General features: G+C 43.6%; 1 protein-coding gene across 5 annotated transcripts in view; it reads left to right on the top strand.

Annotated features, from left to right (window-relative positions):
• Positions 1–25,930, top strand: part of CPPED1 (calcineurin like phosphoesterase domain containing 1) — a 167,902-nt gene that overhangs the window by 123,245 nt on the left and 18,727 nt on the right. For 3 of the 5 annotated variants that reach the window (XM_053555818.1, XM_053555814.1, XM_053555816.1), the window contains one exon: positions 7,005–7,427. The exons of 1 other annotated variant lie outside the window; for it this stretch is intronic. In XM_053555818.1, the coding sequence (XP_053411793.1) occupies positions 7,005–7,427 (423 nt within the window). The remainder of the gene's footprint in view (positions 1–7,004; positions 7,428–25,930) is intronic. One more of the 5 variants, XM_053555815.1, reaches the window with a different exon arrangement.

Below are 25,930 nucleotides of genomic sequence, written 5' to 3'. Positions count from 1 at the left end.
GGGGGGGGCGGGGAGGTGTTCACTCAGGCTTAGCCCCATCCCTGATTGATGTTGCTAACAGGACAGAACAGAACAGAACAGACAACTTTGTGGGATTCTGTCTCTGTTTCTGCTAAAATCGCCTGCAGAAGACAGGCTGTTCTGAGTTCAGATGTTTTTGCTGCTGGTTGTTTGTGTCCAATTACCTCTCTGAGTCGGCCCTACCCTGGAAGCTTCCCGGGTTTGGGAGCAGCGTCAGGCAAATCCTTTGCTCACTGGTGGCCTCCTCTGGTTGCCCAGGGAGACAGAGGGTGTGGCTTCAGAATATCTAGAAGTGAGCCGTTTTGCTGTTAAAGAAAAACGGCTGTTGATCTGCCTCCAGGAACTGCCGCTCTGGTGTGGGCACCCAGCCGACCCTTTTCTCCTCTGTCTCATGCCCCAGAGTCAGCTCTGACCGGCCGCAGTTTATGCTCTGTCCACACCCCTCGAGAGATCTCCCAAGAATCCGGACTCCTGGGGGCCAGGCCCCCAGACCCCCGAGTGAGAGTTGGGGTGAGTGCTGGGAGGTCAGCGCTGGAAACGGGAAAGCTACAGTTTTACTCAGTTTTATGCCTGGCCGTATTGTTGCCCAAGGAGGGCTGCTGCACCACGCAACAGGGAAGTGCCGCCGAGGCGTGACTCCCACTGAGCCGAGTGCCCTCTCCTTGTTCGTGTGTCTTAGAGTCAGCACTGACCAGTCGCAGCTCGGGCACTGTGTACTCCCCTTGAGAAATCACCCAAGGATCTGAACTCCTGGGGGACAGACCCCCAGACCCTGAGTGAGAGTGGGGGGGAGTGCTGGGAGCTCAGCGGGGAAGCTAGAGTTTCATTCAGTTTTATGCCTGGCCGTATTGTTGCCTGGGGTAGGGCTGCTGCACCGCACCACAGGGAAGTGCCGCTGAGGCATGACTTCCTCTTAGCCGGGTGCCCTCTCCTCACTCGCATGCCTCAGAGTCAGCGCTGACCAGTTGCAGCTCGGGGACTGTCCACTCCCCTTGATAAATCACCCAGGAATCCGAACTCCTGGGGGACAGGCCTGCAAACCTCAGTGTGAGTCGGGGTGGGGGGAGTGTTGGGAGTTCAGGGTTGCCAGCAAAGGATATTTAAAGTTTTATACAGTTTTATGCCTGGCAGGAGAACGCCTTGGCACCCTAGTATGGGAGGTAGGTCCAGTTTTTAGAAGGTCTCTCCTGTGGAGTGTAGTGGGAGGGCCTTTAATTTCTGCCCGTTTGTTTAATTGTGGGGCTCTTGAGCCGGTCTCATGGGGTAGGGGGACTCCCGTCTGCTTGGTGATGGATTTTGTACCTTTTGTTTGCATCCTTGTGATCACAGCTTGCCTCAGCAGTGTTGATGTGCGTTCTTCAACCTTCTCTCTTGGTGCAGCTCAAATCCACCAGGATACTGACTAAATTTTTGTCCCTTAACTTTCCTTCTGGACGGGAGCCTCTGTAGAAAGCTGGCTTCAGTCCGCCATCTTGTCTCTCCCCCGAAAATGAGTGATTTAAAATGTCATGGAGAATCCCAGAGTTTGATGATACGGGAAGACAATGAGATAGCCTTGTAACCTTACAATACCTGTGGCTGGGCTTTCAGTGAGACAGACATAATCACAAATACTCACCGTGTTCCTGACCTTCCAAAGAGCCTTGTTAAATTGAGCCAATGAGAAAATGGGCTCAGTATTCAGTGATGAATCTGTCTCTGAGGTGCAGAAATACACAAACGTATTGTTCTCTCCAATGACCAACTACAGCTCCAAGAAGCAAATCTGAGTGACTGTCCTATATACACCTGCTATCCCAGGGCCAGCCTCTCAGATACTGGTGGTATCTCAAAGGTTGTGATCTGTGTTTCTTCAGACCCTTACTAAGTGAATTACTGAAGGGTACATTTTAGACAGAGGGCAAGGGAGTCAAAACAGATGATCTGAAGCAGAGGAAGAAACGAGAGAAATAGATAAATCTGTAGATTAATGTACATGAATATTAACTAAATAATTCTAAATCGGTAATGACATCTAGTAAAGTTTTTAGAAAAAGAATCACAACATGTAAGTCAAGAAGGGGACTCTAAGTATCTATCCATGGGTGAATGGAAATGTGTCATTTGTGACAACACAGATGCCTGTAATGATGGCGGACATCGTGCTAGGTGAAATAACCCGGCACAAGAAGACATAATCTCATTTATATGTGGAACCTAAAAAAGTTGAACTCATGGAAACAGAAAATAAAATAATGGTAGCCAAGAGGAGATGTCGATCAAAAAGGAGATGTCGATCAAAAAGAGGAGATGTCGATCAAAAAGTAAAATCTTTCCATCATTCAGATTGAATACATCTGGTTATTAAATAAGGCTCAACAAATTTTAAAGAATATGAATAAAACTTAGCATGTTCTGTGACCGTAATTTAAATTTTAGTAAGAATCAGAATTCATAGATACCCAGGGAAGGACTCACTTGCCTGCAAATTAAGTAATATACATCTAGGTCTTTGCTGAGAATCACCTTGAGTTGTGAGGTACATCGAGGGTGTCTTTAGTGGTCAGCACCATGGCAGAAGATGTCAAGACCAAAATCAAGAACTGTAAGACTGCCACTTTTGACAGCCTCTTCCCCAACCAGAACCAGACAAGGAGCTGCTGGTAGAACTACCTGGACTTCCACCGCTGCCAGAAGGCGATGACTGCAAACAGGGGTGACGTCTCTGTGCGTAAACGGTACCAGCACATGTACAAGCCGCTCTGCCCTAAGTCCTGGGATGACCACTGGGCAGGAAGTACGTTTTCTGGGAAGATTTGAACTGACTGTACCCCACCTCCTCTGTCTTCCATTTTTCTCCCAGGGTAGCAGAGGGGGATGTGAGTGCCTGATGATTTTGAATCATGACTTAACTACTCAGAAAAACTCATTGAAAAAGCATAGGACTATATGTGTGTGTAAAAGAGCTGGACAGCTGGGCAAGAAGCTGAGGGCAAAACACCCTCTAACCAGAAAGGGGGCCCAGAGTGATCATCTTTCCTGTTTTGTTGTTCCTTATTTTATTTTATTTTACTTTATCGGATTTTAATCACCCCCTCTATGCCAAACAATAGAGTGGGTGATTAAAGAGAATAGCCCCAAGCGCCTATATGTGCCACAGTTGTTCCATTTCCTTGCACTTATCATCTGCATATATTCTTCTTACTTATGTGTAATTTTTGAACCTTATGAAAATAGTATAATAAATAGCTCCTATGTACCCACCAAAAAAATTATACATCTAATATAATAAATGGATGGAGAAGGGAATCATATTGAAATTAGTTTGAAATAAATAATAATGAAAATATTACATATCAAAACATGGGATAAAGCTAAAGAAGTATTTAGAAATTTATATAGCCTTAAATGCAGATGTTCAAAACAAGAAAGGCTAAAAATTAATGCATAGCACATCCACCTCCATACATTAGAAAAAGAATAGCAGATTAAACACAAAGAAATAGAAGGGGAGAAAAGGCAGAAATTAATGAAAAATTAAAAAAAACAAAACAGTAAGCTGGGCACAGCGCCTCAAGTCTGTAATCCTAGCACTCTAGGAGGCCAGGGAGGGCTCTTTTTTCATTTCAGCCCACTCATTAACTCAGTATTGTCCTATAGCAGCGGTTCTCAACCTATGGGTTGAGACCCCTTTATAACAATGAAAATACATCGGGCATTAGGAAGGTTGAGAACCACTGTATAGGAAGTATATAAAATAAATTCTCTTAAAATAGGACCTAAATTTATTCAATTTCAAAATCATAATATATATTCATAGAAATATTTTTGAACTAAAAGAGAAAAATCTGTTTATGAAATATTTAAAATTTGACTTAATATTTATGATCACATAAATTTCAATTTATGTTGATATACGTTTGTTTCCCTGATCTATTCTTTTCAATATTTCTGAATGAATACATTTATGAAAAACATAAAACATACATGATCTGTGTGAAAAGAACTGTAAATTTCCCTTCAAAATTGATGTGCTGAGGAACAATGTTGAACATTTAAGTTTTTTTAAATTTTTTAATTACTAAATAGTATAATTATCAAGTAATTTAAACTGAGTGATATTTATACTTTCCCCATTTCTCCTCTGTAATTCACTCTTTTGCTTCCCCAGAGAAAGGGGTTCACATAAAAATGTTCATATCCAGCCCTTGCTTTGTTATAAAATCAAAGACCTGAGTAAATAGAGAGTAATTCCACCTTGAACTATGAGAGACCTGTCATCATAATCAAGCAGTAAAAATAATTTACTAAGATAAGCATTTATCAACCCTAAGTTCTTATCAACAACATAGGTGTCTCTGGAAGCACTGAGTGTTTTACTCTGTTTCATTCAGTTATGAAAATGCAGATAAAATTTTCACTATCTGTTATTATAATAAAATAGATACTGCTTCATTTCAAAAAAAAAAAAAAAAAACAGGAGATGGCATGAACCTTTTCAGAATTACAAGAAGAGATAGATACACTATTACAGTGACAACCTAACAACTTCTCTCAGACTAATATAGATCAACAGATCAAAAGACAAGAATACTGATACAGGAGATTTGAGCCACACCGTTAATGACTTTGACTGGGTGGAAATACACAGTCGGGTTTGCAGAACTCAATATTCAGGAAGTAGAAAACGCATGTTCTTTGCGAGCTCACAGGGGAGATTGAGAGACCTTGGCACATACCTGGCTATGAAAGAAATCTCGGTCCCAGGAATCTCCGTGTAGTTGTCATTTCTGAAAGGGTTTTTTCTCTTTTCTCTTCCTGAATTCTATCAGTTCCTGTTTCACAACTGTCTATTTCAGGACTGTCTAGATTCTGAGCATCTTTGTTTCTGCTTTCAGGTCTGTATTAGCAGTAATTGCTTTGTAAGGACTTTTATGCTTTCTTTTTAATTTGTGATGGTGTGTTGGGTACAACTTCCACCGGCTCATGCAGCATTTTTCAGGTGAGTTTTCAGCATCCCTAGGGAAGTTGAGCAGTTTTTTTCCTCATTTTTCTTATGCTGTCTTTGCCTGATACCAGGCACATTCCTCAGGACTCACATGGTCCTGAAAGTATCTCCTTACCCCTCTGCGTTCTTAGTAACATTGATACCATCTGATACAGAAGGGCATGCATCTGTAATTTGCTGGACAAATTATCTGACTCCTTGGTGGTGAGGGAAGGATTTGTATCTTTTATTATTTTTTGTTTTATGTTATTTTTATTGTTAAATCATAGCTGTGTACATCAGTGCAATCGCCTGTACCCATTCTAAGATGCACCATAGATGTGGCCCCACCCATTACCCTCCCTCCACCAAAACCTCCCCCCTCCCTTCCCCTTCCTTGGCCCTTTCCCCATAGCCTTGTGCTATAGTTGGGTTATAGTCTTCATGTGAAAGCTATAAATTAGCTTCATAGTAGGGCCAAGTACATTGGATACTTTTTCTTCCATTCCTGAGATACTTTGCTAAGACGAATATATTCCAGCTCCATCCATGTAAACATGAAAGAGGTAAAGTCTCCATCTTTCTTTAAGGCTGCATAATATTCCATAGTATACATGTACCACAATTTGCTAGTCCATTCGTGGGTCAGTGGGCACTTGGGCTTCTTCCATGACTTAGCAATTATGAATTGGGCTGCAATAAACATTCTGGTACAGATGTCTTTGTTATATACTCTGGCTTCTCTTCAGGATTTGTATCTTTTTAGCTCACTGTTCATCCCTAGGGATTAAATTGGCACATTTTATATAGTCAGCACTCAGTAAATATTTGTTGAATAAATTGCCATAGATGGGCTCAAAGAAACATATGTAGAATTAAACTGATCATTTTAAAATCCATTTATTAAAGCTTGAAGACAGTATTACAGGAAGTATGGAAGCCAGCAATCTGAAGGAGGCTTGCTCTAACTCTTTGCCCAAATAATCATATCCATTCTGAATCCCGTGTACAGGAGAGGGCCATATGCTTAACTGTGGCATGTTGAGCTCTTGTACCTCACTGTGGTTGGAACCTAAAGTACCTCTTTTATAGGGGATGTTAGACAAGATGCCCATGTCAATTGATCTAGCCATTCATGGTCTAAGGATTTTTCCTATAAAGGTGCTCACACAGTCTACATGGTAAGAAAAACTAGTGTTCAAAGCTGGGTACCCATATCACAGGGATGTGTGGGGTGTTCTGTTGAGCTAGGGGAGAAATGGGACAACCATCTGTGTTCGGCATTCTTTGTTTTAAGAGGGATAGGATCTCACCATGTTGCCAAGGCTAGTCTCAAACCCTGGCCTCCAGCAATCCTCCTACCTCAGCTTCCCAAAGTGCTGAGATTATAGGCATGAGCCATTATGCTCAGCCTATATTTAGTGTTCATTGAAATAAAAGATAGAAATTAAGCTTCACTTATATTTTATGTTAGGAGTGACTATGCACCATCACTCTACAACATGAAACAGTGGCCACACAAACAGTGAAATTCCTGGGAGTCCTGGGGCAGGACAGAAATAGTTCCACTCAAAGGGACAGACAAGGCTGGGCGCAGTGGCTCTCGTGTAATCCTAGCACTTTGGCAGGCCGAGGTGGGTGGATTACCTGAGCTCAGGAATTCGAGACCAGCCTGAGGTAGAGCAAGAACATGTCTCTAAAAAATATCCAGGTGTTGTGGCAGGTGCCTGTAGTCCCAGCTACTTGGGAGGCTGAGGCAAGAGGATCTCTTAAACCCAAGAGTTTGAGGTTGCTGTGAGCTGTGATACCATAGCACTCTACTGAGGGTGACAAAGTGAAAACTCTGTCTCAAAAAAGGCAGGGGTAGGGGGCAGACAGAGGCTCTTACCCCACGTGTCGATTTGCTTTTAGCATGTGAGTCTGTGCTGGATTGACTGGATTTACAGATTCTTCTTCTAACTTAGTAAGTATGTGAACAGCTGGTGGCCATCTCAGGACATGACCCACACTTTTTCAGGGATGCCATGGCGGAAGGAGCAGACCAAGGACCTGCAGCAGGTACTCAGGGAAGTTGACAAGGAGATCCCACTGGTTCTGGTCAGCGGTAATCACGACGTGGGCAACGTCCCCACAGCCGAGACCATCGAGGAGTTCTGCCAGACTTGGGGAGACGACTATTTCAGTTTCTGGGTTGGAGGTGTCCTGTTCCTGGTCCTCAACTCCCAGTTGTTGTACGACGCTTCCAGATGCCCTGCTCTGAAGCAGGCCCAGGACCAGTGGCTGGACCAGCAGCTGAGAATCGCAGAGCAGAGACACTGTCAGCATGCCATCATCTTCCAGCACATTCCACTGTTCCTGCGCAGCATCGACGAAGACGACGACTACTTCAACCTCACCAAGTCCGTTCGGAAGGAGATGGTGGACAAGCTCATCAAAGCAGGTAGTGGCCCCAGTGGAAGGGCAGTCTGGAGAGAGGGTTTCCAGATCCTTCTCCGGCCCTTCTGCAGTCTGGCTTTGGGTTCTGATCCCAGCCCTACTCCTCACTGGCTGCCTGGCTGTCTCACTCTTCTCAGCCTCACTGTCCCCATCTGTAAAATCGGAGCAGTAGCGGCAGGTCTCTCACAGGGTGGATGTGAGCAGTGAGTGAGAAAGACCTGCAAAGCAGATAGGACAGCCCCTAGCCCAGTGCTAAACCTGTGGCAGCTGCTCACAACTGAAAATGGGGAGTCCTGGAAGTGGGGAGCAGATGGATGTGAATGTGGCTGCATGTGCCTTGGGAGAAGGGAAGGTGCACTGGTGGGGGCATCACTCCTCATTTCTCTGGGAAGCAGAAACTTGCCGATGGACAGATGACCTTTGAGGGCCAAGCTTCCCACCAGTGTGAGCCGGTCAGCTGTATGCCAGGAAATCCTGGGATGAGGCTTTATTGGGCAGGTTCTGAGACCTTGTCAATTTTCCTCTTCTGAGTGGATTAAGTTCTCCTCCAGAATCAGGAGAGAGAAAACGTGAATCTAGTTCCATCCCTTCCTGCTATAGATTTTAAGGATCATTTTGGGAGGAGACACGGCAGGTTCTGTGGCACCACCTCTCTCCTGGTCACACCTCCACTTGGCCTCTCGAGAGAAGTGGTGTGTTCTAGGCTGCTTCCCTGGGTTAACAGTCCCTTGACAGGATTCCTGGGCTTTCGGAATTTTCCTGGGCTTCCTTTTATCAGACACTTATAAAGTTTAAATATATTCACTTATTTGTTGTGGGATAGAGCTGTGATTTTCAACTGGTGTGCTGCAAAAATTTTTAAAGACTGTTAATTAAATTATTTTTTAAAGACGTTCAAAGCACAGTAAGTATATTCTTTTTTTACTCTTTTTTTCTATAATTTAAGCGTGTCATGGAAATTTAACAATAGGTTCAAGTATGCTGTGAGATTAAAAAAGAAAGGTAGAAAACCAGTGGAATAGAAGAAGGGAAGTGGCCTGACCCAGTAGCAAATATTCATTTAAAAAACAAAGTGAATGCTGATCCTCTGCTTTTCATCTTGAGTATTAATGTGTTTGCGTTTACTGGGGAAAAGCACAATAGACCCTTCTGTATTTTCAAGACATTTTACTAAAAGCTCACATAATTGAAGACACTTTCCAACTGTTCCATGGAGATGAAGTTGGAAAACTTCTATTAAGACCTTTGAAATTTCATGCCATGCTTGAATTGGTGCAGAAAAATGTTTTGATGGTGAAGAAACAGAGTGTCCAGAATGGCATCAGTGCCACCGTGGAGACTGCTTTGTAAAAGAGAATAAAGCCAGAGAGAACATTTAATGCCACCAAAATGATTCCTTTGAAATCAAATGTTAAATGATGCAGATGCTGTCCCTGTGGCTGCTCTCTGCTCTGCACTTTCATCAGCCACATTCCCGAGTGGCATCTGGTTCTATGTTTTTCCATTGTGAGACAGAGAACCCCCAGATAGGAGAGGACCCACAGCTCCAAGAGGGCATCCTTGGAGGAAGACTGCTAACTGCCCACCAAAAACCCCAGCAGGCAGCATTATGGGTGTGCCAGCCCCCACCACTCAGGAACCTGAGTTGTCAGCACACCCAGAGCTGATCTGTGTCTGCAGATGAGCTCCAGTTATCCCAGCTCTGGAACTGATTTCTACAACCAGAATGCCAGCTGATTAATTTCAAGTGAGCCTGAAGCCCTCCCTTCTGCCTGGCAGTCTCTTCCCATAAGCAGAGCTGCTTGGGAAGCCAGAACATGATCAGGAGTTTGCTTGGGAAGCCTGAGACAGGCCTGAGACAGAGTTAGTGTTCTTGCTCTGCTTATAATAGCAGCAGGCTGCAGAACCCTTATGCCCCTGTCTCCTTTTGGGGCCCCTCTGTTGGGGTAAGAGGGTACTCAGTATTTCACAGCCCTTTAATTGTACCCCCTCCACATCCCTGTAGCCCACCTGCTTCCTTAGGCCCCCATGGCATGAGGCAGCAACTCTACACTGGGCTCTCTGCTCCACTGTCCTGGCAGCCAGGGGGGCATGAGCTGCACAGCCTGAACCCTCTGGAGGCCCCTCACCCCCAGGTAAGGTGCAGTTCCTCACTGCTTCACCCAGGGCCTTTCCCCCCGGCCTCCACCATTTTACCTGGCTGTGCCCGCTCAACTTTGGAACCCATCCTGGGTTCTTCCTCAGTCCCAGCCCTTGTCTCAGACCCACAAGCATTGACTTGTCTGAATCCTGTGCTGAACTCTCAGCTCCTTGAGGGCAGGGACAAGGTTGTGTTCATCTCTGCATGCAGGAGGCCTGGCTCAGGCGCTTGCTCATATTTAATGCTTCCTCAGTATTTGTGGAATGATTTGCGCTCCTGCCCTTGGTGGCCAACTGGCACAGCTCATTTGTTTCGCATCATCTGGATGCCAGGCACAGGGCAGAGCAAGCCCTGGACCCGTCATGCTCCCAACACGTGGCCTCTGTGGCCTCCACTGCGCATCTCCCTGCTCTGGTCCCTGTGGGGCTCTCTAGGGTCGCTTAGCAGTCTTTCTTCCCAAGTCCCCCTCCCCTCTGTTTCCCTACCCACCACCGTCAGGTATGAGAAGGTGCCTCTTCACAGCCACTGGACTGAGGCTCTTCACCTAAACCTGCTCACCAGAGCAGTGGGATCCCTCCCTGTAGTTGCCGTCACTTTGAGTAGCTTCCCAACCAGACCCTTTGCTTAAGGACCTCTCAGACAGAGCAAACCCTGGGCAGCATCAGAAAGAGGTCAAGGTGTGGCTGCAGCTCTGTCGAGGGCTGAGCCACCTGCGCGGTCTGGAAGGACAGGTAGGTGGGCTCTCGTGGGGACTGTATGTATCCGTGACTCAGTAATGCACAGAATGGCTTGGGTCACAGCAGGGTAATTAGAACTCATTATGGAAAGCCAGAAGTTCAAGTGGTATTTTGTAAAATTCATTAACTTGAAGACTGGGATAAAATTGGGGGTAATGATGGCAGATGGTATTTAATGTTGCCTCTGGCTTCTCCCCCCACATACAGCAATATTATTCCCTAATACTATTTCAGTCTCCTTTAAAATGCCAGTAGTCAAAAATATGTCAAAAGCTCATCAGAATATCTGGGTAGCTTTTCATTATGATAATTGTGTTGTTATAAAATATCCTTTTAAAGAGCACATCCCTTTCCAAACCACCATGGAGGTAGAATCCAGCTTCTTTCCAGCAAGCTCAGTGAATAATTCTGAATCATTGTGTGGGATGAATAAATGATTTAATAATGAGCATCAACAATCATCTCTCATTGTTGCATTAATTTGTAAAATGGGATGAGGTACATGAGGGGGAAGGAGTGTCACTAAACAGTGGGCCACCATGAGCGTCAGGGTGAGTGGAAACCCACGAGCTTGCAAGCACAGGTTTCCCTAGAAACAGATGCATCCTGTTTCTACTTTGGAAGCTCAATAAAAAACCTTTGTATGATACAAAACCGTTGTCAATAGCTGGTACAAATAAACAGTTATCAGGGCAGGACAGATACCCAGATGTGCAGTGGCACCCATCATTTTCTGTCTTTTTTTGCTCCACCTAAGGATAATCAATTTCATTATATACCAGGGATGCAGAAATTGGTTTTCTCCTTAATTCACCTGATACCTAGTTGAAGTTGCAGAGACAGATAGTAGATAATGAAATCTTGGTTGAGCCCAGGCATTGTCTCTGTCCCTCATGCCTCTTTTAGCAGAAGGTTAATATGTGACCCAGTTAATAATGGATTCCAATTTAAAAACTCAATCTTAAAAAACAAAAGTCTAGCTCTTTAACCAACCATGTTTCCCTTGGTGTCTCAATACCTTTTCTTTTTTCAGTCCTTAACACAGAGATTAGAACTGTGTATTACAAAGCCCAGACCAAATTTGGCAATTATGAAAAATTCCAATAAGTTGATCTTCCCTGTAAAAGTTAATGAGTAATTTCACAGAATTAGAGTTTCACCTCTAGTGTTTTGTTTTTTTTTAAGTGAGAGATCTTAGCCTATGGTTATGGCTTTAGAATTTCAAAGTTTTAAAGATCAAAAAGGTGATGTTTCCAGTGTCCACTTTATAGAAAGAATACGACATTAAATCCTGCTCTCACAGTTTCCTGTGTTGTATGGAAATTATTTTGTTTATATCCTGACTCCTCTAAGAAATAGGGATCCAGCTTTATTGCCCTCTGTAAGCCCAGCCCCTATGGAAGACTGCCCAGCGTGGCCCCTCCGGGAGGAAATACTGATTAAATGGAATTGAGTGAGCTTGATTCCAATTTACTTATCACAGTCAAAGGTAATGTCCCTACTATGTATGGACTGGTGTTTACCAGCTGACTTTCTGATGGACAGTACTTCACCTAGAGCCAGGGTCAGCAGACTTGTCCTATTAAGGGTCTAACAGTAAGCATTTTGGACTTAGCAGCTACTCAACTCAGCCTTTGAAGAGTGAGCGGAGCCAGAGACAATAAATACACAACTGAGTGTGGCCTCGTCCCAGTGACACTTCATTACAGAAACTAGCAGTGGGCCTGCAGACTAGTTTTCCACCCTCGACTTAGAGAAATATTCCCATTGCAATGTGATGCTTTTGCTCTCCCTAAACCTTATCCACATTATGAGTATGTCTCATTCCAAAGTGCTTCTGGTGAGCTTGTGTGGCAGCCACCTGACTCTCTGAATGAAGGGTCTGCCCAGAACAGGCCTCCCCTGGTTCCTCCGTGGAGGGTGTGCATGGGTGAGGCACACGGTCCACCCAAAGCCCAGGATGTGGTTTGAGTCTGGAGGTGGGGAGGATGGGTCCATGGGGGCACTTAAAATATCTAATACTTGGGTGTTTGTTTTAATATGTATTAGAAAAATTATAACTGGTTTATCAACTTAAAAATATTAAGTAAATGATAGTATGGGTGGTACGCAGGTAAGGCAGAACTTCTAGAAACAGTACAGGGGGTTGGTGTCTAGGCTAGTGGGATGTGGGGTCATGTGACATAGCAGGTGCACAACAGACTTTGGCTTCCAACAAACCCCGATTTGTATCCTCAGGTGCCACTCCCCAGCTGAGTAGCACGGAATAAGCTGCTGAATATCTTTCTGCCTTTGTTTTCTCACTTGTAAAATGAGGGTAATCTCATAGGGTGATATGAGAATCACGTAAGGCGAGGCTCTTAGCACCAGGCCTGGCACGTCTAAGCCCTCCATGAGACATGTTTGTTGTTCCAGCCCCTGGACTGTGTTGAGACCCCACATTAGCAGGTTTGCTGTCTCTGTTAGCTGGGCCAGTGGGCTTCTCACCCGGAGGCACTGTTGTCCTTGCAGGAGAATTTGCAGGCCAAGAGAGGCAAGTCTGGTATGATGATGTACCTCTAGTTTGCTGACATAATTTTGTAAATTAAAAAAGGAAAGGATAACCACCCCTGTTCATAAAGCAAACCACAGGATGCTGAAGTTAAACAAAATCCTCCTGGCTCCTCGGATATGCAGGAAGATAGACTGTCTCAGCAAATCTGAGAATTTTTAAGGGTGCATAAGGAACATGTTACTTTCAGTTTTATGAAAAGAGGGTAGTAGTTTCAAAAGGTGATCATCACTGTAGCAGATGAAAAACTCCTGAAGAACTTAGTGCTGTTTAATTTTTTAAGCATGTACCTCACCAATTAATGTTAATAAACAACCTTTGAATCTTAATTTCATAGCCAGATTGTTTTCATATCTGGTGAATGTGTCCATAAGATAATGAAAGTCATCTTTACAGTGTTCTCTGTTTAAAATGTATTCTTTAAAAAACTGTCTTTTTTTTTTTTAACTCCCAAACAGTCCCCCCCCCCCCCTTTTTTTTTTTTTTTTAATTGCAGTTTCTGGCCGGGGCTGAACCCACCAAGGTCTCAAACCCTCTGGCATATGGGGCCGGCGCCCTACTCCCTTGAGCCACAGGCACTGCTTTTCTTCTTTTTTTTTAAGCATCTGTAGAATCCAGAGTGTGTTGGGCATATCAGCTTAAAGAATTTTACTCTTTTTAACTTATTTCCCAGGATTTGGTCTTGAATTCATTTTCCCAGGTCTGGCCTGTTTTGTTTCAATCAATTCACCATAAAACCTCATGCTTTAGTCATTTGATATCTGTCTCATTCATTATAAACCTAGATAAAGGACCAACTGCCGAAGCTACATCTGGTGTGAAGTGATGGATTACAGTTCTCGCTTTGGAGGTATCCTTAACAGTTGGGCTAATTAGAGTTAACATCAAGTCCTGATGGTAAATATTTATAAATTGAGAATCTGGCATGTGTAAATGTGTGCCGCTGCTTCCCAGAGTTAAGTCAATATTGATTCATTCAGCAAATAGTCCAGGCCCCATGCTCGGCACTGAGGACAGAGGGATGAACAAAACTGAGGTTCCTTCTCTGAGGTCATAAATCGCCTTAACTTACAAATGTAAAAATGTATTAAAAAATCCCATCACAACATTTCAGAAAAGATCCCCCAGTGCTTGGGAAGCAGCAGTGTCTGTTGGAGTTTATGAAGTCAAAATATTATATTTTGTCTTTTTAGGTCATGTTTTAAAAATAGCAATTAGTATCATTTTGAAATTAGCAGTGGAACTTCTTTGTAAAACTCCAGTGTCCCTACCCCAGCAAAAGATTCCCAGATCCTCTACCAGTTCCAGTTATTTTTCTTTTCTGGTCTTGTTTTAAGAGGCATTTCTATCCTCACAATTTTCCACATTGTAAGTACAAATCTAGAACCTTCCTATATAAAATAAAGGTCAAAATTGCTTTAATTTCATCGCTTTTTTTCATTTTACTTAAAAATAATGTCTTTAAACATTGAAGATTGATTAGGAAATGAAAGAATAGCCCCCATTTTGATAAAAGGTGCCAGATATTGTCACAGCCTTGAAGAGGCTTCATGCAGGTCTGGGTCCAGGTGCGGAAAGTGGGCGTGTGGGCAGTGAGGACCAGAGACTCTCTGACACCTGAATCTGTTTTATAAAAAAAATGACTTTTCTTGAACATCTCCCCTCTATAAGGGTTTTTCCTATGGGATATTGGAAGTCCAGGTGAGGACCATTCTCTGCAGTACCCGGTCCAGGTGGGCAGGGCGTGTGGGGGCAGGGGTAATGCTGCCTTACCCGGGGAGCCTCTTTCCCTGGCCACCCTGTGTAGGTGAGGCCCTGTGGTCTGTGCCCTTTCTTCCTTGGCACTGTCATCTTCTTCAACCACTCCTCTCTGGTACCACTGAAGGTACCTTATATTGCAATTTCTGTCCTGAAAAATGCAGACTACTAACAAGCTTCCTGAGAGCTAGGGCCAGTATCGAGTTTTATTTTTGCTCACATTATTGCCAATGGCTGCTTTCAGGGATGCCAGTCCAACGTGTTGGCATCCTCTCCAGTTTACTGAGAAGAAAATTCAGGCAAATTCAAGCAAAAATTAGAGCCTGAGTCATTTGTCCTGGTCACAAAGCTATGAAGCAGGGACAGCGAGATCTAAGGGCTTTATGGGAATCAGTGAGATAATCGGATACCGTGGCACAGTGTCGGTTCCTCGTAGGTGCTCGCTCACGGCAGTACTCGTAATATTTTCCTCCTTTCTGTCATTGTTGTGAGTGAAAATATTTAAAAGTATTTAATGTTAAGATGATGCTTAAGAGACACATTTCTCTTTTTCTATGAGTTGTTGTGTGGTGCCAGACTTGGAACCCGAGGCTTTCTGGCAGTGTTCATTCTGCCCCTCTTCTGCTCACCACATGGGGGTCCCCTGTCCCTGAGATGGCTCCACAAAGTGCCATTAAAAGCACAGGGTGACCAGCTTCCTCAGGGATCAGTTTTACTCTATATAGCGTTTAAAACACAATGAACAGGGCGGCGCCTGTGGCTCAGTCGGTAAGGCACCGGCCCCATATACCGAGGGTGGCGGGTTCAAACCCGGCCCCGGCCAAACTGCAACCAAAAAATAGCTGGGCGTTGTGGCGGGTGCCTGTAGTCCCAGCTACTCGGGAGGCTGAGGCAAGAGAATCGCTTAAGCCCAGGAGTTGGAGGTTGCTGTGAGCTGTATGATGCCACGGCACTCTACCCGAGGGCCATAAAGTGAGACTCTGTCTCTACAAAAAAAAAAAAAAAAAAAAAAAAAAAAAAAAACACAATGAACATCGTATGCATATGATGATTATAGTTCCTGAATAAGTCCTGTACCACGTGTGTTGTCACTCTGATTTTACAGACGAGGAAGCTGAGGCACAGGGAGGCAGACTGGCTTACCCAGCACCACACAGCTGGGAAGTAGCAGAGCTACTGGCTCTTGGCTCTGGGGCCTGTTTTCCTAACACAGTTGTTGTTGGGTTAAAAAGAGCTTGTTACTGAACAGATGCACCCTAGGTGTGGGTGTTCGTGGCAAAATGAAAGGACACCTGTGTGGCAGGCCCCACCTGCTCTCTCGCCAGGACCATTCTGTACCTGCCCCTCTCTAGGGCTGCCTCAGGGAAGAGCTGGTCCAACCACCACCAAAGCTTGGATGGGGATGTCCAAAGGGGCCTGCTGAGCGGGACTCCAGGGAGCCCTCTCAGGGTGGAGTTACAAGGACATAGAACACCCCTTTGGCCTGAGCAAGCTGCAGTCTTTCTTTCAGAGTCAGCCTCTGAGTTCCTCTTTTCTTCTTCAATACATGGACTGTGGCCTCTGCAGACAGACATACCCTTTATGAAACAAGGAAGGACATGTGTCACCCCTCCTCACTCCCCCCGGCCACCTGGGGGGGAAGCCCAGTTGGTCTCCTTGTCTGAAGATTACAGCCACTAGAAAAACTCCCCTGAGATGGAGAGTGTAGCTTTGAAAATAGTGATAAAAGTAAAGGTTGGTTTGACACATTGTCTTGAGAATAGAGATTATGTCAACTTAATAAAATTTAATAAAATACTGTTTTTTGCAACCCGGCATGAGGAGGAAGAGTTGACCTGAGTGGAAATGGTGGGAAATGGAGCAATAAAGCCAAGAAAGGAGATGAGAGAGAGGACGGCATCGGGAGGACTGAGGCAACAGAACTGTGGAAACAGCTTTATTCATACAGTGACTTGACATGGTTACATAAGTCTTAACAAATGCGGTAGAGATCAACCTTAAAGAGGAAAAACTGTACTTGCAAATAACATGGAAAGTATGCCTGGGCTACACGACTTCTGGCAGGTGGAAAGGATATTGTTAAAGGAGGAGAAGAGGTTGGGGGTTGCTCCCTGAGCATATCCCGGGCTGTGGGGGCCCTGCCACCTACAGCCCACTCCCCACAGTTGGTCGTTACAGCCAGTATGCACCAAGTCAGAATGAGCAGAAACATGATGGAGTGTGGACTGGGCTTCCCTGGCCTCATTGTCTGGAACCATTCTTTGGCAAAGTCCTACACTACATTTGACATTGGCAGCAGCATCCTTGAGGGTTATCTGCTGGTTTCCTCAGTCTTCCCTAAGGGTCGCTTTCTGAATCCACCCAGAATCTGTCGATTGGTCTGTTGGGAGCAGATGTGTGTTTGCTCCGCCACAGCCTCTTTGCCAATGCTCCCGGTGTCTTTGCCATCGGCTCTATGAAATCCCGCATCTTTAGTGGGATTTGTGGTTTCCCTTAAAGGTGCTGTCTGTCTGGTTGCACAGCTTGTGGACTTTTAATAGGGCTTGGTCTGTAAGAAGTCCATTCTTTAACATTTTTTTGTTAATAAATGCCTTCTTCTCATACAGCCGAGGTCATTTGTGAGCATTTTAGAAGCACAAGACTTAGCACCATCTCATGTCATTAAAAGTGTTCCCCATACCACAGCTATCTTGTGCTCCACAGATACACCATGTTCATTTGACTCTTTGACCATCATTGGACATTTAGGCTGTGTGACACTCACTGTGAGCTCCTCTGTGCTCAAAAAGGTGCTTGCAGATTTTCATATTTGTGGAACATATGCCTACAATTGGTCTTGAAAAAGCTCAATGTGACTGTGCTGTGCTTTGCTGAAGAGATTCAGCATTCTAGTTGGAGGGAGCTGTCTGCCTTGGGATGGGCATTTTGCCTGCTCTTACACTCATCTTTTCATTTTTCAGCATTTACTGCACACGTTCTCTGCATTTGGAAGCTAGAGGCACAAAGGTGAGGAAGCATTGACCTCAGGAATCTCAGACTCTAGGGCAGCGACCCACTCACTGAGCCATAGGCGAGGATTTTTTTTTATTTGCACAAATTATATCTTTCTCTCTATTCATAATTTTCTCTTTATTTTTAAAAGGAGATGGCAGGCTTGTGTATGAAATAGAGTGTGGGGCACACGTTAAGGTTTCAATCCAGAATGGACGATCTTTTATATTTCCATGCCCTGTCTTAAACACAGTTGTCAAAACAAGAGGCTCATTAAAAAGATGGTTTTGAGGTTGGCGCCTGTGGCTCAAAGGAGTAGGGCGCCAGCCCCATGTGCCAGAGGTGGTGGGTTCAAACCCAGCCCCAGCCAGAAACTGCAAAAAAAAAAAAAGATTGTTTTGACTGACAGAATCTTCACATATCAAACTGGATATACTTGAGGGAGGCAGACAGAGGTGGTGGCAAGGCACAGAAGGAAAATATTTTGCATGATGTTTAAGATGGAATTTTCTGGGAAGAAAGTGTCCTTCTTGCCTTTGACTCCAGCCAGGAAGGCCAAGAGAGGAGCGAGGCAGCCATCGAGACGTGAGGACCGTGGGTAGTTGGCTTCTGTTTTAACACACCAGCTGAATTCGCTTGCTTTCCCTTACCTGGGCTTCAGGCTGCCCCTGCCTCCATTCCAGTCCCATCTCCTCAGGCAGGTCCTCTCCTTCCGCTGGCCCTTTTGATGGTGGCATTCCCTGGGCTCCGTCCATACCCTGACTTTCTTTCCTCTTCCCTCTCACTGTAACTGCCAGGCGAGAGACTGAACTGCCTGTGTCCTTCTGACCAGGTGGGAGACTGAGGCCCCTTACTCTCTGCGCTGGGCAGCTCGGAGCTTCCTGTCTGTACAGTCCACAGGAACCAATACTACCTGATACCTGAAAGAAGAGCAACTCTGCGTTGGTCAGTCTTTGCCACAGACCAGTATGTGGGCCTGGCACAGAGTAGGCAACCCCCAATTTGGTGAATTAACTAAATAGGTGTGAGGGAGTGATTTCATGAAGGCACAGCCATGAAGTAAAGGTTGCTTTGAATTAAGATAAAGGAAGGGAAAAAAACAAGAATGAAGGAAGGAGACGAAATGTCACTGACATGGACAAATAGGATGACAGGTGCCAGGAGACTCACATGTTCTGAAGAGGAATCACACCCCTGTCTATCAACGGGCAGCAAGTGGAACACGTCCACCTCTGCCTGCCATCTATGAAAGAGAGATTTAAACACTGAAACGCACCTCAAAGTATACCAAGTCCCACTTGAGACTTCCACATCAACTGGAATCCTCTTGCTCCTTCCCCTTGCTCCTTAAGTTTTCAACTCGTGAGCTTTAAGGCACACATTCAAACCATAGCACATTTCTATTTTATAGGGAAGGAAACTTTGGGGGAGAAATTCGTTAAAGCAAAGGAATCTCTTCAGATGATAGAGTATTTGTTGGCCTTGAAGGTCAATTCAAAAACTGATCTTCCTATCCAAGAAAAATATTAAAAGGGGTGGGGAGAGAGAATCCCAAGATGAGGTTATGAATCCTAAGACAAGCCAGATGTTTTATGTCACATGGATCAGACACCTGAGCCAATACCTGAGGTAACCAGACGTGGGCATTTAAGTGTCACCTACAAGAGGAGGAGAGGGGTGGCCCCAGGTTCCAGCAGGACCCAGCCCGGAAGCACCTGTTCTCATTGCAGTGAAGTCCTTGAGGAGCTTAGCTTCAAAAGGTGATACTCTCTCCTCCGTCCCCGGGTCTCACAGAGGCAGAGCTGCCTGGTGTGGGCACTCCTGAACCTGAGAGGGTCCCACTCCTCCTCTTCTCTGCTAATGATGCTGCAGCAAGCAGAAGCAGATGGGCTGTTGCCACAAGTACAGGCAAGACTCGTCCCCCCAGGGCATGCTGTCTGGGAAGCCACACCACTGCCTGAGCAGTCCTTAGAGAGCTGAAAGGCTCTGAAAACTCCTGACCTCCAGGTCCACAACGTTTCCATCATTCAAATATAAAAAGATCATCCGACTGCCTAGATTCTGCACACCACTGTAAAGAAAGTTTCTGTTTCATCCTCGGAAGGTTCACTGCTGAAATGAACTGACAATAAACAGATAAGGCGGAGAAAAAAGCCTGCAAATGTATTAAGGTGCTTAACTATGGAAGCCAAACAAAATAAGAGACACAAAGGGCCAGATAATGGAGGTTCATATGCCCTTTATGTAAGGGAGAAGGAGGTGAGGGAAATGTAGGCAAGTTGTAGTAATTGTAAATGATGTTTAGAGGAATGGAATGGGCCCAGGAGGCAGACATTGTCTTGTAAATAATTCCCTTAGGAAACAGAGAGAATGGTAAGTTAGGAGAAGGTGAGGGGCAGAACTGCATTGTGAACACAGGTTGTCTTATTATATAGATGAAGGTCTCCCAGGTAATCTCTTGGAGCTGCCCTCAGGAGAACAGATGAAAAGTCCAGGCATGGTGATGACTTTATCTCTTCTCTTCTCCTGTGTTTAATCTTTCCTGGTTATTTATGATATTTCTAGGAAAGAGGTTTAAAGACAATTGCCTTTCTTATGGAAAGAACTTTCCTCAGTCAGATAAGGAATTCCAGAGAGCCCCTCACTGTGCTTGGGGAGGGGGTGGAGCGTCCAGGCTGCTGCTTCAGTTCAAAGTATCCTAGAGAGGGGTATCATTTTCTGAGCCCCAACACCAGAAACACCCTTTTCAGGATTTTAGAGAGTAGCTCTAAGATAGGGCTATTATCATGGATGAACAAGTAAAATCACATTGTTGGTGATTTGCAAGTTGCGTATCCCTCTGTAGCGTATCTCATTTTGGTGCAATTCTATGTATTTTAATATCTATATTTCTATAGATTCATATATATGTGAAAATACACACTCAACTTGTAAAACAAGAAAATAGGAAGAGATTTCAAGAGGTTTTTCCTCCCTCTGCTTTTTGTTTCATGTTCTGTAGTTTTACAATATTCAGTTTTATTTTTAGCAAGTATATATTGCTTTTTAAAAAACATTTATTTGGAATTGTTTTCAGGCTTTCAAAATGTTGCAAAGATAAGGATAATAATAAGAATATCTATGTATCCTTTACCCGAATTTGTCTGCCATTAACATTTACCCCAATGGCTTTATTATTTGATTAATTTCTAGAGCTATTGCCCTGCACAGAGAATCAGCAGGTGGGAGGGGCTGAGCCCTTTGGATTCCTGATGGGCAGTTAGATTAGGAAAGCTGGTTTGCCTGTCCTACAGAGATGAAATTTGTAGGACATCATCAGGTGTTGTTGCAACTCACTATCCTCTGTTCCTGATTACCCAGCTGTTTCCTTTCTACACAGTTTTCCTAGGGGCTTAAAGTCCTTTTAGTACTATTTTTGAATTTTGAATTTTGGCACCTTTGCATCTTTCCATGAATGCTTTGTTGTAGAAATCAATAAAAGTTTTCTGAGGAGTCAGAGGGCTGCTGCCTTGTCTCAATCTGCCACATGATGTGTGAGTCAGTGTGCAACTCTCCAGGCTTCCTCAGGGAACACTGACAGTTGGTGCCCAACGTGGGGCTCGAAGCCACACCCCTGAGATTAAGCATGTGATACTCACAATACCCGTAAGGAGGCTTACTCACAGTGCCTGACCCACAGCAGGTCAGCAGATGATTGATTGCTATCACTATTATTGTTGTTATTCTCTTATCCTTTTTCTTTTTGTAACAGTTTTATTGAGATATAATTCATATATCATACAATTCCCGTATCTTAAGTGTACCACTGATGGTTTTTAGTCTGTTCTGCATTCACTACCATAGTCCATTTTATTTATTTATTTTTAAATAAATTTATTTGGGGTTAATATAAGGGTACAAACAACCAGGTCAAAATGTTTCATTTTGTTAGATAGAGTCCCTCTTGTGGTTATGTCCCACACACTAAAGATATGCCAGGCACCTCCAGCCCATTCCCATTCAGTGAGAGCACCCTACAGAGTCTACTTTAGAACATTTTTATTTCATTGCTCTATAAAAAAATCCTGCATCCTTCAGCAATCACTCTCTTATTTCTTCCCAAACCTTCTCTTGTGACCCCCAGCTCTAAAAATCTGCTTCTATGGATTTGCCTATTCTGGAAATTCCATATAAATGGACTCATACGGTATATGTTTGGGGACTAAACTTGCACCCTCAGTCACTACCTGTGCCTTCCTACACCCCACCCAAAGTGGAGGTAACTGCCCAAGAAAAGGGCAGCTGTGAGCCCCCTGCAGCCAACCCTCCCTGCAACTGCAGGATGGGTTCACCAGCCTGTAAGGGGGGCCTAGAAAGGATACTGGGCACATCCACCATAGTAAGTCCTGTGGGCAAATTTTGTTCACAGGAAGAAAGGGATTATCCAGCATGAAAAAAGAACAGGTAAGAACAGTTACTCCAAAGTTATAGGTAAACAGAAACTTACTTTAGATCCTCCTAGGCAATCTTCATTTTAATCTTTGCAAGGCTCCTAAGAGGTCACCAAAGAATGAACTGTCAATGATTAAACTCTCAAACCCTTCATCGGAATTTAAAATGGTTAAGTTTTTCTGAAGAATAATTTGATAATCATATCAAAAGTCAAAAAAATAGGACTATGAATACTAAATTTTTTATTTTATATTATTTTTTCATTTTATTGTTGGGGATTCATTGAGGGTACAAGAAACCAGATAATACTGATTGCATTTGTTAGGTAAAGTCCCTCTTAAATCATGTCTTGCCCCCAAAAGGTGTGGCACACACTAAGGCCCCACCTCCCTCCCTCCTTCCCTCTCTCTGCTCTTTCTTTCCCCCACCCCGCCCTCCTCCTTTCTCTCTCTGCTCTCCCCTTCCCCCAACCCCACTGTGTCCTTAATTGTCATTAATCGTCCTCATATCAAAATTGAGTACATAGGATTCATGCTTCTCCATTCTTGTGATGCTTTACTAAGAATAATGTGTTCCACTTCCGTCCAGGTTAATACAAAGGCTATAAAGTCTTCATTTTTTTTAGTGGCTGGATAGTATTCCATGGTATACATATACCACAGCTTGTTAATCTATTCCTGGATTGGTGGGTATTTAGGCTGTTTCCACATTTTGGTGATTGTAAATTGAGTTGCAATAAACAGTCTAGTGTAAGTGTCCTTATGATAAAAGGATTTTTTTCCTTCTGGGTAGATGCCCAGTAATGGGATTGCAGGATCAAATGGGAGGTCTAGCTTGAGTGCTTTGAGGTTTCTCCAAACTTCCTTCCAAAAAGGTTGTATTAGTTTGCAGTCCCACCGGCAGTGTCAAAGTGTTCCCTTCTGTCCACATCCACGCCAGCATCTGCAGTTTTGAGATTTTGTGATGTGGGCCATTCTCACTGGGGTTAGATGGTATCTCAGGGTAGTTTTGATTTGCATTTCTCTAATAAATATGGATGATGAGCATTTTTACATATGTTTGTTAGCCATTCGTCTGTCTTCTTTAGAGAAGGTTCTATTCATGTCTCTTGCCCATTGATATATGGGATTGTTGGCTTTTTTTATGTGGATTAATTTGAGTTTTCTATAGATCCTAGTTATCAAGCTTTTGTCTGATTCAAAATATGCAAATACCCTTTCCCATTATGTAGGTTGTCTATTTACTTTGGTTGTTGTCTCCTTAGCTGTACAGAAGTCCCATTCGTGTGTGTGTTTTTTTATTAAGTCTTTTGTACATAGATCATAAATACATTTATGCCCATTTCAGTGTGTTGATTATTTGTACAAATTGGATGCATTTGTTTATTTTTGTTGTTGTTGCAATTGCCACGGCAGTCTTCTTCATGAAGTCGTTCCCCAGGCCAATATCTTCCAGTGTTTTTCCTATGCTTTCTTTGAGGATTTTTATTGTTTCATGCCTTAAATTTAAGTCCTTCATCTATCTTGAATCAATTTTTGTGAGTGGAGAAAGATGTGGGTCCAGTTTCAGTTGAAGACTAAACTTTTTTCCCAAGAAGGAAAAGATGCCTATTTTCACCTTTTCTATTTAATACTGTACTGGAGATCCTACCGATTATGACAGGCAAGAAAAACAAATAAGAGGCATTAAAAATTACTAGACAACATGATTTTTTTTAACTTAGAATATTTCAGGAATCTGTAAAATAATTACTAGAACTAATAGATGAATTTAGCAAGGTCTCAGGACATAAGGTCATATTATCATCAAAATCAAATTATATTCTTATATACTCTCACCAAACAATTAAATGAAATTATAAAAAATACTTCAATTTACTGTAGCACCATGAAGCATAAAATACCTGGGAATAAGAAAGGATGTCTAAAACCTCTACCCTGAAAACTACAATACATTGCTAAAAGTAATTAAAGAAGACCTAAGGAAGTGGAGAGGTAGACCATGTTCATGGATCGGAAGGGTATTGTTAATATAGCATTTTCCCTAAATTGATCTTTAGATTCAAAATCCCAGTCAAAATTATAGCAGTTTTATTTTTTCTAGAAATCAATTTCTGTAGAAATGCATAGCCCTTATAATAGCCAAAATAGTTCTGAATTACTTTTTTAGATGGAAGGCTCTTGCTTGTAGAATAATTGATCTGTATTTGATCTCTTTTGTGTTTATTAAAGAAGTGTTCTTTTTTGGGCAAATGCACTTATCTCCCTTGTTGAAAATGGGATTCGTAGTTTTATAAATGAAACTACAAATTAATCTTTCCCTGGTTTCCTTTATTTTGGAGAAGCATAGAAGCTTCCAATTTTTGAAATATCAAGAAATCTTGAATGAACTTTGCCCAAATTTATTTATTTCAGGGGTACACTTCTCTTCAGTACTGGAGTTACCCTAGTTCCCCAGTTTATAAATAAAGTTTTAATTGAATCACAGTCATGCCTATAAGCTCACATACTTTTTACAACTGCTTTCATGCTGGAACAGAAGGCAAAATTGAGTAGCTGTCATGGAGATCACATGGCCCACAAAAACTATAATATTTACTCTCTGGCCCATTCTGGAACATGTTTGCTGACTTTAGGTGAATTAAGTTAGAAGTGTCCCCAAAAGAGATTCCATGAAAATGTCTATAAGATCCCACTCAATTTAATGGGAATTTGAGGATGTGAGGGTTTGAATCAGTGAAAGGCTGAAACTGGAAATGATGAAATACTTTCAGCTTTCCTGAGAAACGAGTCCCACACTTGGTCTTGGCACTTCTTGTGAGGCATTTCCATCTCAGCCAGTCCTTAGCCCCACGCAGCCCTCTGGCTTCACGTTCTCTATGCCTCTTCAACCAAGCCAGCATCTGAACTGGAGTCCTGGTGCTCCCACCCACTCACTGACCTTCAGTCACCTTCCCTGGAAAATACAAAGAAGATTTTCTCCTGTGCTGGATGTCAGGATTGAAAGTGCTAGAGAAGAGATTCAGATACCTGGTAGGAAGGATGTCTGCAGGAGCCTTCATTTGCCTTTGGCACCTACTGCTTCCTGGACACACCTTGCCTCCCTTTCTTTGTTGGTGATATTCCCCACACCTGACATATCTGTTTTACCTCCACTCGGCAGGTATTTTTGTAAAGGGCACTGACTCAGGGGACAGACCCTGAGTTCAGTTCCCTGCCTTGCCACTTACAGGTTAAGGTAGTTAAACTACTGACTATCTAAATCTGTGATGATAAAATCACAGAAAATAACTGTGCCTCCTTCATAAGGAAATTGTGGGGATTATAAAATGTGTGAAGTGAGGGGGCGGAGACAAGATGGCTGACTGAAGCCAGCTTTCCACAGAGGCTCCCGTCCAAAAGGAGAGTTAAAGGACAAAAATTTAGCAAGTAACCTGGTGGATTAGAGTTGCACCAAGAGAGAAGGTTGAAGAATGCACATCAACCCTGCTGAGGCGAGCTGCGACCCCAAAGATACAAACAAAAGGTACAAAATCCATCACCAAGCAGACAGGAGTCCCCTCCCCCATGAGAATGACTCAGAGTACCCCACAGACAAACGAACAGAGTTCAAAAGTCCTCCCATTATACTCCACAGGAAAGACCCTCTAAAAACTGGACCTACTTCCCTTACTAGGATGCCATGGCGCTCTCCTGCCAGGCATAAAACTGTGTAAAACTGTATATATTCTCTACCTGCAATTCTGAACTCCCAGCACTCCTCTCCATTCTCACACTGAGGTCTGGAGGCCTATCCCCCAGGAGTCCAGATTCTTGGGTGATTTCTCTATGGGTGTGGACAGCGCCTGGACTGCAGCTGGTCAGTGCTGATTCTGCGGCACAGGAGTGACTACAGGACAG

This window comes from Nycticebus coucang, chromosome 12, assembly GCF_027406575.1.
Source record: "Nycticebus coucang isolate mNycCou1 chromosome 12, mNycCou1.pri, whole genome shotgun sequence".
NCBI classification, from domain to species: domain Eukaryota; kingdom Metazoa; phylum Chordata; class Mammalia; order Primates; family Lorisidae; genus Nycticebus; species Nycticebus coucang.
This window is presented reverse-complemented; position numbering and strand designations above follow the sequence as displayed.